The sequence below is a fragment of the Protopterus annectens genome, chromosome 3.part0 (genome assembly GCF_019279795.1).
Source record: "Protopterus annectens isolate FY-2018-M chromosome 3.part0, PAN1.0, whole genome shotgun sequence".
NCBI classification, from domain to species: Eukaryota; Metazoa; Chordata; order Ceratodontiformes; family Protopteridae; genus Protopterus; species Protopterus annectens.
In genome coordinates, this window is record NC_056731.1 from 42,525,444 (window position 1) to 42,544,370 (window position 18,927).

General features: G+C 40.1%; 1 protein-coding gene across 2 annotated transcripts in view; it reads left to right on the top strand.

Moving 5' to 3' along the window:
- DNAJC1 (DnaJ heat shock protein family (Hsp40) member C1) overlaps positions 1-18,927 on the top strand; it is a 2,872,711-nt gene that overhangs the window by 719,585 nt on the left and 2,134,199 nt on the right. For both annotated transcript variants that reach the window (XM_044064570.1, XM_044064571.1), the window contains exon 2: positions 14,255-14,356. In XM_044064570.1, coding sequence (XP_043920505.1) covers positions 14,255-14,356 — 102 coding nt within the window. The remainder of the gene's footprint in view (positions 1-14,254; positions 14,357-18,927) is intronic.

Here is an 18,927-nt window from a genome sequence, read left to right on the forward strand (position 1 = left end):
TTCACTAAACCTAGCTGCATGGAAGATTCCCTAGCCACGCAAGCAATGCCTCTCTCCAAAGCAGTTATGGATGTCATTCTGGAGGCCAGAAGGCCTAGTACCAGGAAAGCCTACTCGGATAAATGGAAGAGATTATGTGCCTGGAACCAGGCTCACAGCCTTGATCCTTTTGTGCCAAACATTCCTCAGATACTACAATATTTGACTGAGATGCTGGACAAAGGCCTCTCCTTTTCATCCATCAGGATCCACGCCTCTGCCATCTCTGCACATTACAACACGGATCCACCAATTTTCTCTAATCTTTTGCTAAAACAGTAGCTCAGTGGGGCTAAAACATAAGACCGCCCCATAGAGCACCTACTCCTGCTTGGGACCTCAACTTTGTTTTGGAAAAATTGACGTTGCCTCCTTTTGAACCAGCTAGCACGGCAGAATTAAAATACATTTCTTGGAAAACTGCTCTGCTCCTGGCAATAACTTCTGCAAGAAGAGTTTCAGAATTACAGGCACTAATGGCAGTGGAACCTTTCATCATTTTCCACCAGGACAGGGTGTCCTTAAGAACTAACCCTACGTTTATGCCTAAGGTGGTTTCAAGTGTGTCTCTAAACCAAACCATTCACTTGCCTACTTTTTATCCAAAACCACAGAATAAAGGGGAAAGACTACTGCATTCATTGGACATTCACAGGCAGTTATGCTTCTACTTGGACAAAACCAAAGCTTTCAGAAAATCTGAGCAATTATTGGTAGCATACGCTGCAGCAGCACAGGGAAAAGCTATTTCAAAACAGACTATTTCCAAATGGATAGGACATTGCATACGTTTCTGCTATACGCACCATGGAAAACCTGTGCCTAACAGCATTAGATCTCACTCCACCAGGGCAACAGCCACTTCAACTGCCTACCAAGGATATTTTGGAAGCAGCAACATGGAGTTCTGTGCATACCTTCACCAAACATTACCATCTGCCTCTATACTCTAAATCCAGAGCTGGCTTCGCCTCTGCAGTGCTGCAGGGCCTTATAGCCACCCCTAATGCTTTATAGAACCAACCACCCTACCTCAGCTTTGGATTCTACCCAAGTGTAATTACTGCAGCAGTATCACACGATGAACATAGTACAGTTTTGTACCTACCATAAATGTAGATGTTCGAGTGTAGACACTGCTGCAGTCCAGGTTACCCTCCCTCCTTCCCCTCTTACTGGCTCGTATGTACCTAGTTCCTCTACCTTTTACTACCTATGGGGAGTATTTGCTGGTAGCTGAAAGTATGTTATTTGCTTTTCTTGTGGGTTTTTTTTTTCAGCAATTTGAATTGCCTACCTATTTGGGGGCACCTGACATCTGGGGCAAGAAAAACTGTAGAAAATGGCATTGGCTGCATCTTATATACCCCTGTCGCACTGACGTCAGGGAGGAGGCGACAGCAACCGATTCCAGACCAAGACTTTGGTACTCAGGCTGGCTGGGGAACCGCATGACGGCAGGATAACCCAAGTGTAATGACTGCAGCAGTGTCTACACTCAAACATCTACATTTGTGGTAGGTACAAAACTGTACTTTCCATTGTAAGATATACTGATGCCTTCCTTACCAGGCCAAACAAGGAGATCATCACAGTGAGCTGTTTGTCTGGGGCCAAGATCCACCAGATCACATATGCATTTAGGTCTTGAAACCACAAGTAACAGTATGATATGGTCATAGTCCACGTGAGCTTAAATGACCTAAGACGTACCTGCCAAGTTAATCATCGATGGCAACACTTACCACCAAGCCTGAAACTATAGCAAACCTGCTGTCTGACAAGATCAGTTCAAACATCTCCTCCCAATCACCTACTACCACACCCAAAGAAATACCCGCAATCATCCCCCTATAGGTCATTACAAGAGAGCAAGTCCTTACTGTGCTCACTAAAGCCAAAGACAAAGCCTCCATGGTTTCCAACAACATTGCAGGATGCTTCTTAAATGGCATATACAGAATCTGTCAGGGCCAATAGAAACCCTGTTTAACCACAGCCTCTAGACAGCCTTTGTACCAGGGGAATAGAGGACTGCAACAGTCGCCCCTCTGCACAAGGGGGGGGGGGCACATCAGTTGACCCAGGGAACTACAGGCCCATAAACTTTACCAGTCATGTTTGCATGGCCGCGGATAGAATTATCATGGACCTGATCAGTAATGACATAGGAACTCTCCAGACAGTGGATCAGACCCAATTTGGCTTACTCAAACGGAGGTCTTCCCTGTTTAGTCTGGTGAACCAGCTTATCTAGATCTGGCCAAAGTTTTCGACATGATCCCCCACTCTGAGATCATAGATAAGCTTACTGAGTTAGGCATAAATCCCTACATTGTCAGATGGATAGCCAGCTGACTCACTAACAGGACACATACCTGGATAGGTGAATCCACTTCTGATAAGGAACCTGTTAATATTGGTGTCCCATAGGGCTCAGTGTTGGGAATTATCCTGTTTGGTATGTACTTCTGTGAAGTGAAGGCCAATGTTGGGGTTTTCTGGCTCACCAAGTGATCTGGTGACTGATGATTGTAACCTGGAGCAGTCATTGAATCCCCAAATGATATTGACATCCTGCAAACAGGCCTAAAAATGACAAATGACTAGTGCCAAAACCATGTTCTGGGACTAAATGCTAAAAAATACTCCAATATCCCTGAAAATCATAGTATTAATAGCACACCCCTAAAAGTAGTCCCAGTGGTGAGGGACTTAAGAACACAGATAGTAACCTAAACTTTGATCACTAGGTAGCTACGCTAGTGAGGACATTTTTGTCTGGCAAATCTTAAGAAAGTTCAAGGGAAGTCATAATGCCATTGTACTCAGCCCTCATCAGGCCCATAATCGAGTACAAAGCTCCCTTCTGCATGTACCTAACCAGGCACTTACAGTTGGAGCGGCCCCAGAGGTTTCTCACTAAAAAAGTACAAAGTGTAAGACACATGTCTTATGCAGACAGACTAAAAGCCCTATCCATGTACTCCATTTCATATTATTTATTGGGAGGGGACTTATGCCTGACCTACCAGGCATTCTCTGTTCCAGCATTGATGAAAAGGTTACATATTCAAAAAAAAAAATTACTCAAGGGTTACATGTTCCATGGACCTGAGTTTTATTTGTGACTCTAACAGAACTTGCTGGATAGACAGATTCATATCCCAAAGGCTACTTCGTCTATGGAATAAATTTCCCATCTTCGTAAAACAAAGCCGCCCCTCAGTTTCTTCAAAAAGAATTTGGAAAAATGGATGGGGAACCGTAAATTCACTCCTGGGATACTGCCTGTGTTCCTTATGGACAGAGGCAGCCTGTAAAATGACTCTGGGCTCCATCACCCAAAGACCTACTACCCTGATACTACCCCCGTCCCATATCTGGGGAATTAAGATATAATATTATCACATCCTGGGTATTATTGGCTAGGCTTGTAAATGCTCTTGTACTGTTAGTCTAGTAATCACCTATGAACCTAACCAAAACTTTGAAATGTAGGAGGAAACTGGAGCATCCTGAGGAGAAAAAAAAAACAATCACAGGGAGAGCATGCAGACTCCGCTCAAAAGTCACCCCAGATGAGAACCAAACTAGAGAACTTCTTGCTTTGAGGTGACAATGTTATTCACTGCTCCACTGTGAAACCTACATTATTCCTGGACTAAAACCTTGTTGATCTTTTATCTCTGCAAGTGTTCTCCTGTAAAACTGTAGGCACCAGCAGTAGTGTTGTCAAAAAAAAATCTCTCTCTAGTATGCAGCAAAGTTATACAGTATGTTTAATACAGCCGTAAGTGGGACATTTAAAGCACTCTATTACAGCATATTATATGATGTAGTATTGCAGGGGCAGGGTAATTGATGATTTGAAATAGAGATGGAGTTCCTGCTTATTGTTGTTTTTGATTGTTTGAACTATAAACAGCAGAAATCGTTTAAGGGATTTGCTGTAGATCTGAGCGAAAGTGAAAGCATAGGACCACATGGAGCATAGTTCTTCTAACACTTGCAGACATGATGCAGTGGTGTCCAAATTACTGGAAAGAGGAGTTCAATAAGTAGAAACAATAGCCTATTACACATTAGCAAACAGTGTTTGATTTAAGAAAGTGCTGGATAGGTCTTAGAAAAAAGTCTTACGCATGTTAACTGTAGACTATGGTTCCAGAAAAAGAGAGGCAGAACAGATGGCTGTCAAAACTGATGTCTGTAGCTGAAAAAAGCTGGGGTTATAGTTTGTAGCAATTTTATTATGCTGATGGTGGATTTCACATCCTGATTGGCACACCCATAATTATAGCTTATGCTGTACTTGATATCACTAGCACTGTGGCCTGCTGTTTATTGAATCTCATTTGCTTGATGGATGCCTTACACAGATAAGTAGGTTTATAGTGTAGACTTATGTTGACAGAAGACAAACAGAGTTTCAAAAAGATTGGTGCAGAGTTGTCATATTTATGTGTCTGAAAAACTGGCGCCAGTTTTCTGCTTGAGTAGGAGTTAGTTTGGTGGACCAAAGCAGAATTAGTTTAACAGTGCAGAATGATGGATGAATTAATATATTTAGATACAGTCTGGAATACAAAAGCATACAGGTGGTGTTTAACGAAAGAATTTTCAGATGAAGTTTTAATGGATAGTAAAGAATAGAGCGAGTTGTAGAGTGTTGCAATTTGTGGGCCAGTTGGTAAGACCAAAAAAAAAAAAAAAAAACAGACGAAGGAATTTGTAAAATTGTGTTTTGTCAAAAATGAGCAGGACTGAAACAACAAGGACAGAAGTGTGCAGTTGTTTGGGAGGGAGATAACATTAAAAGAGTATGAAATGCATAGTTGGCTGTCCTTTTCATATATCATCTTACATTAAAATGAGACAAGACTGTAAAAGCGGGAGGAGACAATAAACACTGGTGTGCCAAGGACAGAGCTGTGAGAGACTTCACAGCTGGCCCGCTTGCTGTGTAAGGAGTATCTGCACCTGGAAGAGAGGTGGCATTTTGTTATGTTGTTGTCATTGAGCTAAGCTGGTGCCATCATTTGATATGTGAATTATGAAGGCTGCTGTTTTTTTCTTTCTTTTTTTTTTTTTGTACTTTTAAAAATACATTTGTTTTAAAGAGCAGTTTAGTTTAGAATATCATGTTTACTGAGATCTAAATGTCATGCATTGTTTTCAATAAATTAAGTTAGGTACATATAGTGCTGACATCTGGTTTCTCTCTGCATTCACTGTAAAAGCTGTTTTATAGTAACTTGCATAACCCATTTACCCTGCAGACCAAATACTTTTTTAGTTTTCTTTGCAGTAGTCTTACGTAGGATAGGAATGTATCTAGGCATATTTACATATTTTACTGAGAAGTACCAAGTCAGTTTGCTGTGCTTTTCTTCAGACATAGGTGTGTGCCTCTAAAGCTGTTCATATGTTTATTAAGTATAAAAAGGCCACTGAGATGGATTTTGGTCATTATCTGAGTTTTGCATGTACTTTCTGATTTGCTCACAGATGTATGTGTAAGGCCGTGGTTGTGCAGCAGTTAGCTTTGTCGCCCCACAGCAGGGAGGTTCTCTGGTTTGATTCTCAGCTGGAGTGCCTTCTGTACAGAGTCTGCATGTCCTCCCTGTGGTCTGAGTTTTAAAGACATATGCAGTAGGTGCTTGTGTGTGTGTGTGTGTGTGTGTGTGTGTGTGTGTGTGTGTGTGTGTGTGTGTGTGTGCCTTGTGTGAAGGTTGGGTGCTGGGCTGGCAACTCGACACCGTAAAAACTGCTTTACCAATCAATCTGTGGACTGGTAATCCTCTGTGGCGACCCCTAACAGGAGAAGCCAAAAGACATTGCTTTGAGTTTGTGTATGTGTAAGGTGTTAGTTTTTGTGTTGAAACATCTCCATGGGGTTGGGAGCATGCCTCTCATCTGTACAGATTTTCACAGAATGTCCAAATTTTTGCCTTATATTTTTATGTTTTTCTCAAAGTTATTGTTTTCTGGCAAATCACTGAGGGTTGAAGTTAGAAAATACTGACAGATGTCTCAATTTTAGACTTCAAACCCTTGCGAAAATTCGTGCTAATGCAAAACCTGTTATTCTATAAACTTTCTAAGTTTGTAAGAGCAATATTTAAAAACTGTCCCTATTTTTGGGCCTTTGTGCCCCCATTATTTATGGCTTTTTCCAGATTTTTTCCTCAATGGTTGAGAGGTATGTTTAGGGCAGGTACATTGTAAGAGATGGCTAGATAAGAATATGAAAATATATTCAGCTACAGAATGACATCCGCAGCAAAAATAAGTTATTTTTTATATATACATTTTAACCCAAACCTGTACATTATAAAATGGAGGGGAAAGGTATTAATTTAATAGCAATGTGTGTTCTCATGTTAATTAGTTCTTGTAAACTGCAAGTCCCTTGGATATCATTTAATCACCATTACGGTAGCGATCTTTTTGTGGGAAGATGCTGCTGCTAACTTGATTCCCGATTATTAGTCTCTGCAGTCTCTCTGGAAAGCTTTAGGAGAATGTAGGCTGCTACTGTTGCAGCACTAACCCCCAAGTGGATACCTGAGACGCAGCATCCTGTGAGATGTATATAACTGTATGACAGGATGCCATGTGGGCTTACTGTAAAAAGCACGCTGAGGGCAAAGCTGTATCTGTAGTAAACATGAATGCAGTTCGGCTGGTAAAACTTCTCCTGTTGCTTTGAGCCAGGAAGGATGCTTCTCTTTCCACCTTGATTTTGATTTGCACACAAAAAGGCACATTGGTATTTCACTGTGGGGTACTAGAAGGAAGAGGAGACTGTAGCTGGAATGAGGGCTGAAGTAGTAGACATAGGGTCAGAACTTAGAAACTTTTGAGGCATGATGAACAGCAAAAATGTTGATTTTTGAAAATTATTTGCTTGTACACCAGTACAGATAACATATAATTATTATAAGAGTGTCAAACTGCTGCAGTTTCATTGTTTTTTAGCATTCAGAAAGTTGTGTATTAGCTTACATATCAGTATATTTCTAATATATGGAAAAATATTAGAATAGCACATATCAGACAGGTTAGCATACTTCATAACTTGCAGTAATAGCCATATAGCAGAAGTTGTTAACATCTGTTGCCTGTGTAGCTGTTTAATGTTATGGCTTGTCCCTATCTTACCTACAGAACTCAGAATCAACAGTGGGTTAGCCTGTAGCTTAAATCTCTGATGGCAGTCACCACTCTGGTTAATATAGCAGAAATAGTGTAACAGAGAGGTCTAGAGCAGTTCATAAGAACTTTGTGATTTTTTTTACAGTAGTACACTGTAATAAATTTAAAAATAACCATAAAGTAATTAAATGCTTCTCAGTTTTTCTCTTTTGTCACTCTCAGGGTACCTTAAGGTGATCTAATGAAGACAGCCATTGACATTATATTTGCTGCCCTCATCAAACACGCATTGCTGTCTTTTGTGTCTGTTACTATAGAGTGGCAGCTTCAGGACTTCTTTCACAACTGCGAAAATCATTTCATAAATCTTGCAGTGGTTTGCTAACATACCATCAGTACAGAAGAATATGCTGATGTGTAATGCGCTGTCACCAGGATCACATGAGCCACACTGCATTCAGGTCATTGGGGCTTCGCTAACATGTACTGTTTAATGTCTTTCTGAGGTTGCATCCGTAGAAAATAATTTAACTGCTTAGTATAGAACATGCTATTTAAGCTTTAAATTCTATTATGTTTATGCATACATTAAAAAATATCCTTTAGTGAGGCCCTATTGACCTGAATGGAGTACAGTAATACCAGATCCTGATAATCATTACATGTTAGTAACACATTTCCATACATGCAGCGAGTTTGTTTCGGGATTTAATTTTAAAAGTTTTAAAGAAAACCCTAAAGTTGCCACTCAGTTTTAAAAAGCACAAAAGACAGCTGTGTGTGCCTTGAGTTCATTTACCACTCATTGTGAGTGGTAGCTATACTCATATTTTTTACAAGTTACTTTGTTTACGTATCAATATCTTAAACTGTGCTGTTGAAAGACTTGTATGAGCAGAAATTGTGGTCCATATTGGGGTTTGATGAATTTGCTACATTGGAATTTCAATTAACTAGACTCTGCTGCCCCTTAGTGCCCTTTTTTTAAGGCAAAGGTTTTAGCTAGTATGTAGAAGCTTTTGAACAAGAGATTTGACTATCAGTCATGTCATCTCATGTTGACATGTACTAGATCCCGCCAGAATGACACCAGCCATTCAGCCAGTTATCTTTTCTTTGTACCTAGGCATCATTCTTGGTGAAGGAAGGGTTCCAGTCTGGACCAGAGTAATAGCCTACACTTGTCACATGTATATTTTACACATTGTATACATAGGCACATGATACAGACAGCCTAATTTGTTCCGTATTATATTGAAACTATATTTATTGATTTATTTATCTATTTATTTATTTATTAATCTTAAAATGAATATTTAGGTGTATTTTTACATATTTATATACATATATTTTTTAAGACCTTTGATATATATTCCTATATAATATCATATATCAGTTTATACATATTTACATATCGCATCGTGTCTTGATCTCTTTTTAACTAAGCCTATATGAAACATGTAATGCCCATTTGCACATATATTATATTATATATATTTTATACATACACACTCGCTAGTACTAAATAATACTATACTTGCAAGCATACAGGTTTATAGTATCTGTAATGCGTTGTTAACGGAAAGGAGACGCTAGCTGTGATGGTCACATAGCTATACACTTAACAGCCCTTTAGGTTCTCGTTTTTCATTAGACATATACATATATTTTTCTTGGCGGACTTTGACTAGCTATAGAGTACTTAGTTTTATTAGGGGTTCTTTAACGTAGCATACAATGTTAGGTTACGTATCTTAGTCCAAGTAAGCACTCAGAGCTTTTAAGTTACATTTATACACATATATCCTTTACTTTTTAGTGATATATGTTTTGTTGGTTAGGAGAGTTGCTTTATGAAGGTATTATACATTTTATACATCTTTTTCTATACATCCAATCAGTTTATGGTTGGTCGCTATTGTTTACTTTTCATAGTAACCTAGTTTTCTGTGTTGATGACAACGTTATGAATGCAATATGTTACTTTGTTATCAACTTTCACACATGCATATTATGCTTTATTATTACTATGATTCTGTAAAATTGCCATTGATTTTATACATGTGTTCTACACGTACATTTTAACGTTATTAGTGTGTTTTTTGGTTTTATATGTTTAGAGTGAGTTTTTAGACAGATATATGTAATGTTTTTCTTCAGAGATAGCAAGTGCTTTAGGTTTAAATAACAGTTACTATCTGAAGCAACAGCTTTCCTGTTTCAGTCAATGATTATTATGCAAATTGATTGATTGACTAATAGATTTAACAATGTATTAATTAAATGCACTATATAAGCATTTTTTAGCTACAGTTATTTAGATCTGAAGAAGCGTACAGCCTAGTACGTGAAAGCGCTCATCTCTCCTGTCTTATATTCAATAAAGAAGAACTGTTTTTGCTGCATTATCGTGGTGGTCCTTATCCTTGTGTTTTTCTACACTTGTCACATGCTTAGAAAGTTCTGACATGTCTTGCACATACTTCAGGTTTTTGGATCCCAGGTCATTCACTTTGACATGGACCACCACTGTGTTATAGTCACGTCTGCCTTGGGAGAAGGGTCTTTAGGCCCTTGTAGTGCCAGCTGTTGTAGCAACCAAAAGGCGACTGACTTTAACCCAATTGTTGCCCAGCTTTAAAAATGGGGAATTATTGTGCTGTTTAACTGACTCATTAATCACTTACATGTTTTTGTTACTGGAGTATTTAGAAGTACAAGACTTGGAACAATCTGAGTCTTGCTGATTTAAAGCTTTAGGTGTGAAGGAAGGTGATGTTAAGAGAAATTGCATTGAGACCCATTCTTTCTAGTTCTAGGAAGCTTTGGTAGACATTTTTAATAGCCTCAGCATATGACATTTTAATTTGATTTTGTTGAAAATGTGGTGGCAGTGAAGGTGCGTGTTAGACAGACTCACTGTTCATGGCTTTAAGAGAGAGGGGTGCCTGCAAATTAGTTAAATACTTGCATTTCTCACAGACAGTTATTTGTGTTGAGTAGTGTAGTGAGTTTATTGTTGGTTATCATAAGCAGTTCCTACACTACCTGTGTGGGGACACCAAGTTCTAAGGGGCTGGCAGTAGAAGGGAAACAAGCTGGCTGACCTTCCATGACATCAAGTGCTTCAAGCACAGGTTGGGTAAATGTTGCCATGTTGGAGATGAGCATAGACCAAACTATTTGTGTACCTGTTACCTATGTAGCTGTTTAATATCATGTTTGTTCTAGTTTGTGGACTAGTGCACAGGCTAAACTAGTTGGAGTAGATGCTTTTGGTGGGGTGGTAAGCTAAAATATGTATTTGTGTTTAATAAGTGCAGGAAGAGAGCGTTAATTCCGAGGTGGTGCAGCGGTAGCTTTGTTGCCTCACAGCAAGAGGTTCTCCCGTTCGATTCTCGGCTTGGGTTTGGAGTGCCTTCTGTGTGGAGTCTGCATGTCCTCCCCACGGTCGAGTGGGCGTTCGAAAGACATGCGTTGAATGGGCGTGCCTTTGTTGAAGGTTGGGCGTCGGGCTGGCAACTCGACACCATAAAAACCAACTGCCAATCAGCAGACCGGAGTTCCGCTGTGGCGACCCCTAACCGGGAAAAGCTGAAAGACAAACAACAACAAGTGCAGGAAGAGAGCAACTGTGGAGCTTGAAGCTGGAGACTACAGTGGATCATTTTAATAGAAATGGCTACCTATGCTCCAGCATTGCTCTTAGCAAATAGCCAGTGCATATTGATGGAGAGAGCAGTGGCACAGTTTCAGAAAAAGAGAGGAGTGGTTTGCTTTCAGTTTTTACTGGAGTAGTAGCTCAAGACATCGAATATTTACACACACAACAGCTTGTGGGAACCTAGTCATGGATGCAGAAGACATACATTTTGGATAACAGTACAGATACTAAACAACCAGATCAAATCACTGCATCTATATAGCACATGTTACAATCCTGCTGAGTGTTGCGGATCCCCATGCAGAAATGTCAATTGTAAAAAAAAAAAAAAAAAAATACCAAGTAGTTGAAAAAAAGCACAGAACTCAACAGACAGTAGCAATTACATTAATGCACTGCCTACTAGTAGTCAGACTTCTGTATCTTTATTCTTTCACCAGAAATACTAGTAGCTGGATTTACTTCTAAATTGAACAGCAAAACTTCAGTGAAGCTAGTAACTGGAGCTTGTCAAAATAAGAGCTTAAGAGTTTAAAACACAAGTTGTTATATGGTCTGAATAAGGACAGTGATAAAATAACTTGAACTGATGAAAACAAGTGACTTCACTATGAAAATAAACTTATTACAAACAGAAATTAAATTGTCAGTTTGGTGTGTGCTGGAAACACAGTGGCTGGCATTTGGAGTGGATAATTCTAAGTTTGACCCAGACATTGCAAAATAATGTTTTATAATTGAAAAGGGGGGAAGAAAACTTGGTATAGAATATTATGCGTAGGTCTCCATTCATAAGAAACTTGCAGTAGATGTTGCACTGTCATTAAACTTCAGTATCAGGAAAAAGACAAACTAGTTAAGCACTTCTGTAGCACGAGACCCGATCTTAACAATTGTTAAATATTTCCTTAAGCGCTGTTAAGATCAGGCCTCATGCTAAGCACCAAGACTTAGCAGCATTGTCCAGTAAATAACAGCTTAATTTCTGCGTGCTGTCTATGACAGTAATCTGTCCCCGACTTCCTCAAAATCATTCCTTGATGTAAGGTGTGTGTTGCTGTCTGTTTGGCAGCACTCACAAAGTGTTTTGCATCTTTGAACGCTATCAACACACTTTGCACTTTTTGTCTTTTCTTCTGTAAATAGTAGTATATGTTGCAGACAAAGCTCCATACACTACAAAGAATTATGACCGGGTCACTGATTCTAACCTACTATTATGTGTTCTTGACATGGGTGCTAAGATGTACCTCCCAAGCTTCGCTGTTGAGGTGAATTTCTTTGCATTCATGTCTTGAGCACATAATAATACTGTTATGATCAGAAACCCTGATCATAATCCTGTATATGCGTTCAAGATAGGGATATCAAGAAATTCATCTTGACAGCGAAGGTGAATCTTCTCTATAAGAGATAACTAATTTATGATTAAAAAGACCCAGTCATAATTTGGTACTTTTCCGTTAATGGGGCAACAGTCAGAATGCGCGGTTGAAGGACTGTTAATTTTTTGGTACAGTTCAGTTGTGTCATTCTAAATGATGCAGCAAGCATACAGATGCAACTCCATAAACATTTCAACAGGTTAGGTAAATTAGTACAAGAAGGAAAACCTTCTGTGGAGGAGGTGTAAAGCATTTACTGAAGCTGACTGCTGAACTATGAAAAGCCCGAGTTCCTTCTCCTCAGAAACACCAGAGCATACAGCATGTCCCCACCCCCTTCAATCTACTGCTGCAGTATGCATCTTATTCAAATCATCAGATTCCACCTGTGCATACATGAGGGGAAAAAGGGATCTAAGCAAAAGAATACAAAAAAAAAAAAAAAATCAGAGCCAGTGTAAATGTTGCTGCGAAATGTGAACACAGTCAGCCTTCCAAATCAGCACATGTTCGCAAACAGGAGCACTTCACTGTTTTTTTTTGTACGATATAACGTGCATGATGTACACCTTATTTATGCAATAACAGGCAATTTTTCTAAAGGCGTGTGTATGATTGGCACTGACTTGTGACGAAATGAGGAACAATCCCACAACAAAGCCAACATTAAAAGCACAAAACAACCAAATATGCGGCACTGACTTTGGAGGAGAAATCAGTAATAATGTGAGAACATAGGCAAAATTAAAACCAGAACACACCAATGCAATAAGCAGTACTGACATCTGACAAAATCAGTGGTAGTGAGACAATGAAGACAAAACTGAAAACCATGCATAAACGAGCAGCACTTACTTAACATCAACCGTGCATTTCCCCCTGACGCCCTCTTAACGTTTTGTCACCATTTTCATTTCTCATTCCCAGCTCCTATCCATATGTTGAGAAAATCAGTAATATTCTGCGTACGAAGACTGACTTACAAGCAGAAAAAACGAAGCGGCACTGGGTTGACATCAGCTGCGCATTCTGACTGTTGCCCCGTTAACGGAAAAGTACCCATAATTCTTTGTAGTACATGGCACTTCAGCTGCTCCAGTGTTATGCAAGCTACAGAAAATAATAGTGTAGGAGTAAATAGCTGGCACACAGACAGAAGTGACAAGCTTAGAATAACTCGGAACAGCTTTAAAATCTGTTAAATATTTCAGTTTGCCACATGTTAGGCAGAAATAAGTGTTTTATTGCTTTTATTAGCTGTTTAGTTTCTTGTCACTATTTTGTGGTGGCTGCTGGTGTGCTCTAGTGTAAGAAGAAAGAATAACAGCTCCACGTCTTGCATAATAAAACCTGTTATGCACCTCCTTCAAGTCAGAGAAGCACATCATGAGGTTCCCTTTCTCGGATTTCAGTGTAGTCAGTGTGCTGCATGCAGTACATAATTTTTTGGTGTACTTTCTGACATAACAACCTAACTCATTGTATTCCTAGAGTACATTTGTTTTTCTGTAAGTGAAATGTAATAGAATAAAATAGTCAAATGTTATTCATGTATAAATACTTTAGTAAGTGGGCTTATCTCTTGGACAGTTTACAATAAAACCACAAGCCCCAATGTGATAGGGTGTGGGTGTAGTTATATTAGCAATAACTATAGAGATCGCAGGTGTGAGAGAGGCTTGCACGTGTGTAAATGTGGCAGATTTGCTGTGGTCCAGCAGATCGAGACAAAAATGGTCTATTCAAATGCATCCTTATTTTTCTGTACCATATGCCTAATTTTTAGATGCAGGAAAATGAATTAATATTTAATCGCCGTGAAATAGTTGCAGATGGATTTATAAATTGCAAGATATATCTGGTTGTATAGAACATTCTGTGTGCTAGGCTACATCTTTGTTTCTTACAGTAGTTGCTTAATATATTCAGCTGTGTGTTATCTCTTGTTTGGTCTTGACAAGTTTTGACATGCAGAAAATGCTTATTTATGATTTTATTTTTCCAGGATGCTTCAGCTGCAGACATTCGTAAAGCCTATCGTAAGCTGTCTCTGCTCTTACACCCTGACAAAAATAAAGAAGAAAATGCAGAAGTTCTGTTCAGACAGGTTGGTGCTCCTCCTAATTTGTGTATTGATGATTATTGCAAAGTATTTTAACTACTGTTGTCGTAATGCTTCTTTGGCATAGCATTAGTCGATCAAATTCTCTGAGATTTTTAAGAGAACGCTTTCTATATGAACTTGTTAACTCTTAAGTCAGTCATTTGTTTGTTCAGTTTGATATGCGTTTTATTTTCTTCAAATAAATCATAAGGCATGTACCTGACATATGTCAGATTTATTGGATGGAACAAGTGTTGGCAACTTGGATTATAAATCTGCATTTTATTCTGTCATCAGTTGTCCTATTCATTCTTCACTGATGGGTTATGAATCCGATCTGACTCAGATGCATTCACAAGTCTAGGATCTGAATCTCAAGCTCCTCCCTCTACCTGCCCTAATCCATCTCCAACTCCTCAGATCTCGTTTGCCACCATTGCAACAAGACGTGGTTTCTGAATCTCAAGTTGAGACAGTTGTAAGACTAGAATTTTCTTTTTATTTCAGTTAAAACCTTTCTTTTAATTTAGTATTGATACTACTGTTCACTCTTCCTGCTTTAATTTTTAGGCTTCACTGGCATTAGGGTCCTCTGTCTACTGCCTTACCATTGCTTCTTCCTCTAATGCCTTTCTCCATTTCTTATAGCTTTTTCCCTTGATAAAAAAAAAAAAAAAAAAAAAAAAAAGTGTTAAAAGTTTTTTGGTAGTTTTTTTTTTTCTCTAGCATATGTGGATAGTATTTAATATCTTCTTTTTTTCTTAGGAGCGGGTAGCTCGTACTGTTAGCTTTTCTTGTGTGGCCTTCGTGTTAGAATTATAGGTTGTGGTACTGTAGCCCGTCATGTTAGAAAAGCCAAATGCTTTTAAAAGATGCACTTCTTGTGGGCATAAGATTCCCATTTCGGATGACCACAAGAAGTACGTCTATTGCTTGGGGCCAGAGCACTTAAAATCGCAATGTGATATCTGTGTTTCATTTAATCCCAGAGACCCTTTCAGACTGCCACAGTAAGTTGATTCTTAAGGGATTGCTCTCAGCTTCTTCCTCTTCCTCTCCTGGGGCTCAACCCCCCACTTGAAAATCATGGCTCCAGAGAGTCTAAGAAACAGGCCCAACTGTTTCCCCCAGGGCTTTGTCAGAGCCAGCTGAAAAGCTTAAAAAGACTTTGGATCCGAAGAAGGTTACGCCTCATTCGGATACACAGTACTCTTCAGATCCAACAGGGGTGATCACCTTGTCTAGTTCACCATTGCCTTCCACATCAGGCTCGGATCCCAGACCCTTAGATCCAATGGTTAGGAGCCAATCTCCAGAACTTGTGATTCAACCAGTTTCCCTGGTTTTGCCATCCCGACTGTTCCATACTCTAATCAAACATTCTAGGCCTGCTTCCTCAGTTTCATCCAGATCCTCTAGGAGCTTGATAGAGGCTGATATGGACAGGATGATGTGGAAATTTCTTAGGCCCCAGATCCAGTTTGGGGACTTGCCAACCCTGACCCCTCTCAGGACCCATGAGTGCACCTGCCCAGCCTATATAGTCTCCTCCCCCGATCTGACCAAAGGTCTCAGAGTCACAGGATCCAAGGTACCCGAGAGAGTCTGTCTGATCCAAGGAAGCATCCTTCCTCAACTCTGGCGGTTTCCCTGACCAGCTCTGCTCTGATTCCTTCAGATCAGAGCAGGTCTCTGATTGGGAAGTCAGCGCCAGGTCCGGGGGCGGGGTTGGCTCCAACACTGTCAGATCCGTCACTTCCCCTTGGTACCTTGGCTCACAACAGCTCGGATCCAATTCTCTCTGGAGGGTGTGGATCCGGGGTTGGCCCTGACCTTGTTCTCTGCTGCTTCAGCTCCAATGAGGGCAGGAAAAGTTTCCCAGAGTCTGTCAGCCTTCCAAGTCACAGAAAGGGCCTTCTCTTTGCATAGAAACCCATCATCTCACATCTTGGATCATACCCCCTCGCCCCTCATCAGGTCTTAGCTCTGAGCCCATCATTCCTGCTCCTCTAGGTCAGCCTACCCTGGAAAGTCTTGGTACTCATTCCCCAGAGGGTTTCCCCATTCTTCTGACACTTTCCGCAAACACCCCACAGAGGAGGTACCATGGAAGAAGACGTGCAAGAGGAGGCACATAGACTCCCCGATGTAGTCTCTCACTGATGACACTGACTTTGATGAGGGAGATCCAAGCAATCTAAATCAGTATGCAAAGAAGTCAAAGTTCCAAATGGTTACAGTTTTGTCCATCCCGCTCTTCTGCACCAGGATGATTGGATGTACTCTATAGAACTCCAAGATGCGTACTTTCACATCAAAATAGACAGATGCTCCAGGAGACACCTGCATTTTCGGCTGGGAGCCAGTATTTACCAGTTCATAGCACTGTCCTTTGGATTCACCTTAACCCCCCCCCCCCCGGAGTGTTTACCAAATGCTTGGCAGTCGTGGCAGCTCACCTGAGACTTGAAGCATTCCAGGTGTTTCCCTATCTAGACGATTGACTCCTCAGCACCCAAACCAGGCATCAGCTTCTTCAAGCCAGGGATTACTTGCTTTAGATCTCCAACTCCCTTGACATTATGATGAATCTTGCCAAATCAAAGCTGACTCCTGTTCAGAATCTAGAATTTATAGGGACTCAACTAGATACATTGACTCAAGTGGCCCCTTCATCACATCACATCCTTGAGAAATCAGGTGTGGGACTTATTGTCTCATCTGTCCCCCAGCCAAATGAGTTTTGCAAGCTCATCAGAAAAAAAACATCCCAGTCTCCATGCCCTCAAGCTGACTGCATGGTTTCCCCACTTCTGATGTTAGTAAGATGGTCCAGGCTAGCTTCCCCAGTTCATGACATTATCTTGGCCTCCCAGAGGGCCTCTACCAAGAAAGTCTACAGAAGCAAATGGAAAAGATTGTCTGTATGGGCTTCAAAAGAGAATGTGGACCTTTCTCAGCTCCTACTTTGGCCATCCTTCTAGTTCTCTATACTGTTTTTAAGGACAGAGCTAGTTTTTTCTACTATTAAACATCAACTAACAGGCATATCCAACATGCGTACTGGAAACAAATCCCTTTCTTTGTTAATTTCAAGATTATGTCCACAAATAAAATACCCTAGGGAAGCCAAGAATAAATGGACGTCCATTTATTCTTGGCTTCCCTAGGGTATTTTGTTCGTGGACATTTTTCCTCCTCTGCATAGGAGCTTGAATACCCAGGTCCCACAGACAATCATTTTCCTGCTGGACATTAATTTCAAGATTATGTAAAGCTTTCATGAAGGAAATTTTTCTCCTTAGACCTCCGGTCAAGGACCTCCTTCCTCCTCAGGATCTCACAGTGGTCCTTTAGGGGCTGACTCAGAAACCTTTCGAACCGGCAAACAAATGTGATATGAAGTTTCTTTCCTGTGAAAACAATTTTTGGTGGCTGTCACTTCGTCAAAAAGAATTTCTGAACTTCAGGACTTATCAGTTAGGCTTCATTACATTATTTTCCATAAAGATAGGGTATCTCTACAAACCAGCCCTTCCTTTATGTTTAAAGTATCCATGGAGACTAACATTAATCAGTCCATTTAATTGCCGGTTTTCTTTCCAAACTTTATTAACAAGGGTGAATATATGCTGCACCTTCTTGGTGTTCATAGACAACTATGTTTCTATCATCACAGAAGTAAACAGTATAGGAAGTCTGACCAGCTGTTTGTATCCTTTTCCCCAACTGCTTAGGTCAAGCAGTCTCCAAAATTGCTCTGGCTAAATGGATTACAGACTGTATTTTCTAAAAGGTTTGAAATTACCTCATCCTCCAAGAGCCCACTCTACCTGATCTATGACTACTTCACCTGCCTTCTCCTCTAGAGTTTCAGTTGGTAATATCTGCATGGCAGCCACTTGGTTGATGTATCATACTTTTGTTACACATTACAAATTGGACATTGTCTCCAGAAGCAGAGCTTGCTTTGACTCGACAGTGCTCCAGCATGCCCTCCTCCTCCCAAGAGTTACATAGTTGGGGACTCTGACCCATCAGTGAGGAAGAATGGAAAAGACAACATCAGATTTGGACGGTTATGTACTTGCCATAACTTGGCATCTGTGGTGTTCTTTTTCATTCTTCCTCACCTTCCCTCCCAGTTATCTCCCGGCCTTGTCACTCCTAGAAGGATCTTCGGACATTTGTGGAACACTAATGTTCCAAGTTTGAGCCTCATCATTTCTTATGTCTATCCTGTCTCCTTTACAGAATGGGCACTAAGGCAGCAAACTCAATCTGATGAGTTGGGGAGGGATTAGGGCATTATGGGTCGAGGGAGGAGCTCGAGATTTGGATCCTAGTCTTGTGAATGTGGCTGAGCTGGATCCAAGGGTCAGATCCGTAACCCATCAGTGAGGAAGAATGAAAATAGACAACACAGATGCCAAGTTATGGTAAGTACATAACTTCCAATTAATATCTATGTATGTGTGTGCGTGTGTGTATATATATATATATATATATATATATATATATGTGTGTGTGTGTGTATATATATATATATATATATATATATATATATATATATA